At 51.4% G+C, this 4,682-nt stretch overlaps 1 protein-coding gene across 1 annotated transcript; it reads right to left on the reverse strand.

Moving 5' to 3' along the window:
* Positions 1 to 2,267: 2,267 nt before the first annotated feature.
* LOC137835765 (uncharacterized) lies at positions 2,268 to 2,762 on the reverse strand. Its single transcript, XM_068644423.2, has one exon. The coding sequence runs from the start codon at positions 2,760 to 2,762 to the stop codon at positions 2,268 to 2,270; it is 495 nt and encodes a 164-aa protein (XP_068500524.2).
* Positions 2,763 to 4,682: the final 1,920 nt, after the last annotated feature.

Consider the following 4,682-nt stretch of genomic DNA (forward strand, 5'->3'; position numbering starts at 1 on the left):
AGGTGAGCATGCGTGAACCTTTAACTGGCCTTGCCTTAACTCTTGTTTAGACAAGGGAAACTCATGTATTGATCCTTACCCATGCTTTGTAGTTAGGGAGGATACACCAACTGGCCTTATCTTTGCCCCCAAGGCAGTAGAGGACTTAACTGGAAGCCTTTCGCTGAGCCTTGGCGTTCGTGTTTAAAAAGGGGTGTCCTACGTGGAAGTTGCCACTCCCTCTCAAGGTTTCTAGCCTCAAGGCGCGTTACTGGCCTCGTTTTTGCTTAAAGGCAAAGGAGGACTTAACTGGCCGAACCTTGCTGTTCGTACTTGGCGTCCACTCTCGAGGGGAAGGCGTCCTAAGCGGAAGCTGCCACTCCCTTTCGAGGTGTCTAAACACCAACACGACAAGTTCGTCATTGGTCGAACCCTGCTATTCTCCCTTGGCGCCCACGCTCGAGGGGGAGGCGTCTTAAGCGGAAGCTGCCACTCCCTCTCGAGGTGTCTAAACACCAAGACGACAGGTTCGTCATTGGCCGAATCCTGCTGTTCGCACTTGGCACCCACACTCGAGGGGGAGGTGTCCTAAACGGAAGCTGCCACTCCCTCTCGAGGTGTCTAAACACCAAAGTGATAGGTTCGCCCCTGCATTGTACAAAATATTCGAGAATATGTATACTTCAATCGTAATTTTATTGGGTGACCTCGTTAAAAAACCCTTAAAAGGGAAAATTAGTGTCCCCATAAACTGTGTACAATGCTAGAATTCAACTGAAATAAAACTTGAGATTGACCGCATTCCAAGTACGAGGAATTGCGCCTCCCTCCAAAGTCTCAAGCCTGTACGCCCTGTTTCCCAAGACCTCCATCCCTGAAAGGACCAGTCCATTTGGGGGATAGCTTGTTCTCTAGCTGATACGGGTGAGCCTTCCGCATTACCAAGTCAGCAACCTGGAACTGTCTAAGCCTTAGCTTGGAACTGTGCTTGTGCTCCACCCTTCTCTTTAATGCTTCAACTTTGATTCTCACCTCCTCCCTGACCTCATCCAGCAAATCCAGGTTCACCTTTCTCTCTTCGTTAGACTCCTCAGCCACGAAACTTTGAAAACGTGGTGAGCTCTCCTGAATCTCTACCGGAATCATTGCGTCGGACCCATACACCAAGTTGAAGGGTGTCTTTCTGGTGGTGGACTGAGGCGTGGTGTGGTAAGCCCACACTATCCTAGGAACCTTCTCTGCCCAGGTTCCTTTAGCCTTCTCGAGTCTTCTCTTCAGAACCCTAAGTAGGACTCTGTTGGCAGACTCAACCTGCCCATTTGTTTGGGGGTGCTCAACCTATGCGAACACCTGCTTTATGCCAACCTCTGCGCATACCTTGCCCAATTGCTGGCTCGAAAACTGCGTGCCATTGTCAGAAACTAAATGCCTCGGCACGCCAAAACGGCACACTATATTCTTCCATACGAAGTGTTGAATCTTATGAGCTGTGATTTGGCTACTGGCTTAGTCTCTATCCATTTCGTGAAGTACTCTATGGCCACTACAAGGTACTTCATCTGCCTTATCGCCAAAGGAAAGGGCCCCAGAATGTTGATTCCCCAAGTGTGAAACGGCCACGGGCTGTAAATCGAACTTAGCTCTTCTGGCGGCGCCTTGTGCTAATCGGCGTGTTGTTGACACTGTTTGCACGCGCCTTGTGCAATCTTCTCTCATTGTCGGCCAGTAATAACCTGCACGGACGGCCTTCGACACCAAGGACCGCCCTCCACGTGGCTACCACAAATCCCCTCGTGGAGTTCTGCCATTATTCGTGTACATTGGTCTCCACTCACACACACCAAAATCGGATGGGTGAACCCATGTTTGAACAACTCCCCGTCGACGAGGGTGTATTTGGCGGAGTTCCTCTTTATCTTCTTGGCTTTCGTGGACTCCAACCGAAGCATCCCATCGGCTAGATAGCGCATGTAGGGTATCATCCATGTGTCCCCTTCCTCAACTATGCATATCTGCATTGGCTCCCCCTCCACAACCGGGTAAGCGCTTACACTGGGCGTTCTCAGCGTCTCCTGAGTCACCGACTGATGACTTCTCGCCCCTCCTCTAGCAGTACTGACCTGATGAACGCCTACCATGTTATCAACAACAAACGTTTGCGGTGCCTTGAAGGTTTCTTGTATGACCGTCCTCTGCCTTTCCCCCTTGCCCGAACTGGCAAGCTTGGCTAGCAAGTCAACTCGAGCATTCTACTCCTTAGGGACGTGTACCAGTTCAAACACTATGAACTAGCACTTCAGAATCTGGACGTACCCCAAGTACGCGGTCATCTGTGGATCTTTGGCTTGATATTCCCCGGTCACCTGACCTGTGACCAAAAGGGAATCGCTCTTTGCCAACAAGCTCCGTGCTCCCATCTCTGTAGCTAAGAGCATCCCGGCTATTAGGGCTTTATACACTGCCTGGTTATTGTTGGCCTTGAAAGTGAACCTTAGGGCCTGCTCAATCAACAACCCCTTTGGTCCTTCCAAGATCACGCCAGCTCCACTCCCTTGTTGATTGGAGGACCCATCAACGGAGAGCACCCATCTGAAGTTAGCTTCCTCCTTTTGCTGTGCGTCCACCGAGCAGAGCTCCACCACAAAGTCCGTAAATACCTGACCTTTGATGGGGCCTCGGGGCTCGTACTGGACATCGAACTCCGAAAGTTCCACCGCCCAACGCACCATCCTTCCTGCCACGTCTGGCTTCTGCAACACCTTCCGGATAGGTAAGTCCGTCATCACTATCACTGTGAAACTCTGAAAGTAAAGGCGAAGCCTCCTTGCCGAGAACACCACGGCCAGGATTGCCTTCTCTAGGGCTTGATACCTCACCTCCGACCCTTGCAATACTTTGCTTACAAAGTATATCGGTTTCTGTACCTAGTCCTGCTCTGGGACGAGGACCGAACTGATCGCCCGCTCCGTTACATCAAAGTACAATCGGAGCGGCGCGCCCAACTGCGGCTTGCACAACACGGGAGGGGTGACCAGATATTCCTTTAACTCGAGGAATACCTCATCGCACTCTGTGGTCCACACAAACCGGCTGTTCCTCCTCAAACACTGGAAGTAGGGGTGGCCCTTTTCCTCTCCAGCTGAGACAAATCTGGACAGGGTAGGCATCCGCCCTGTCAACTGTTGCACTTCCTTTACCGAGGCTGGGCTTCTCATGGCAAGGATTGTCGCACACTTCTCCAGGTTCGTCTCTATCCCACGCTCGGTGAGTAGGAAACCCAAGAACTTACCCGCTTCCACCCCAAACACGAACTTCTCGGGGTTCAACTTCAACCGGTATTTAGTTATTATCGCAAATAGCTCTTCCAGATCAGACACATGCTGACCCCTCGCCTGTGAGGTCACCACCATATCATCCACGTAGGCCTACACATTCCTGCCTATCATGGGTGCAAGGACCCAATCCATCAGCCTTTGGCAGGTGCCGCCCGCATTCTTCAGCGTGAAAGGCATCACCGTGTAGCAATAATAAGACGTCTCAGTCATAAACGCCGTCTTGCACTCGTCTCTGGGGTGCATCTTAACTCTGTTGTACCTGGGGAAAGCATCTAAGAAACTAAGCATCTTACAGCCTGAGGCGCTGTCCACCAAGGCGTCGATGCTTGGTAAGGGGTACGAATCCTTCGGGCATGCCTTGTTGAGGTCGGTGAAGTTCACACACATTCTCCACTTCTCATTGGCTTTCTTCACCAAGACCACATTTGCCAACCACTCAGGGTATTGAATCTCCCTTTTGTGACCGACACTCAACAACTTCTTTGTTTCTTCCCTGATGACCTGCCACCTTTCTTCATTGAACTTCCTTCTTCTCTAGCGGACGGGCCTGACCATGGGGTCCATGGTGAAGCGGTGACACAGGAAATCTAGGTCTATCCATGCAAAAGCGTCTAGGTGCCGTGCTATCACCCCAACAACTTGATCTTGCTCAACTTGGTTCAATGACTTACCAAGCTTGAATGTTCTGTCCCCGATCTGCCTCTCCACGATATCCCCTGCTGGCTCGGGTCGCCTCTCTCGAGCACTTTCTACGCGGGAGACCCCTGCATGGGCGTCCCCGTCTCTGCTAGGTGGGCGCTTGGTAACCATGAACACCCCCCCTCTTGGTCTTGAGGCTGTTCTCATAGCACCTCTTAGCCTCTTGCTGGTTCGACTTGATGGTTATCACCTTCTTGCTCAAGTCTGGCAATTTCATCTTTATGTGGCGTGTTGATGCTACCGCCCTTAGTCTATTCAAAGCTGGTCTCCCCAACATAATATTATAGGCTGAGGAAGCATTAACCACCAAGTACCTTATGTTCTCCATGCGAGATGCAAAGTCATCCGTAAAGGTGGTCCTCAGCTCCAAATGCCCCCGCACCTCCACCTGGTCACCCGCGAAGCCATACAAGCACCAAGTGTAAGGCCTCACCTGATCAGGAGACAGTTGCAGCTTATTAAAGGTGGACCAAAACATCACATTCGTCGAGCTACCTTGGTCTACTAGCACTCGGTGCACCTTCCTCCCCGCGGTTACAACAGAAATCACCACAGGGTCGTTGTCATGAGGAACGACGTCTCGAAGATTGGCCTTTGTGAAAGTAAGGTCGACGTCGAGCAGGTCATCCACCGCTTGCGCCTCTACTGACATCACTGATCGTGCATAAC

This window comes from Phaseolus vulgaris, chromosome 11, assembly GCF_051622355.1.
Source record: "Phaseolus vulgaris cultivar YP4 chromosome 11, ASM5162235v1, whole genome shotgun sequence".
In the NCBI taxonomy this organism is placed as follows: Eukaryota; Viridiplantae; Streptophyta; class Magnoliopsida; order Fabales; family Fabaceae; genus Phaseolus; species Phaseolus vulgaris.

Excerpts from the sequence above, each read along its gene's own strand:
- LOC137835765 (XM_068644423.2), bottom strand. The coding sequence starts at position 2,762 with ATGACGGACTTACCTATCCGGAAGGTGTTGCAGAAGCCAGACGTGGCA.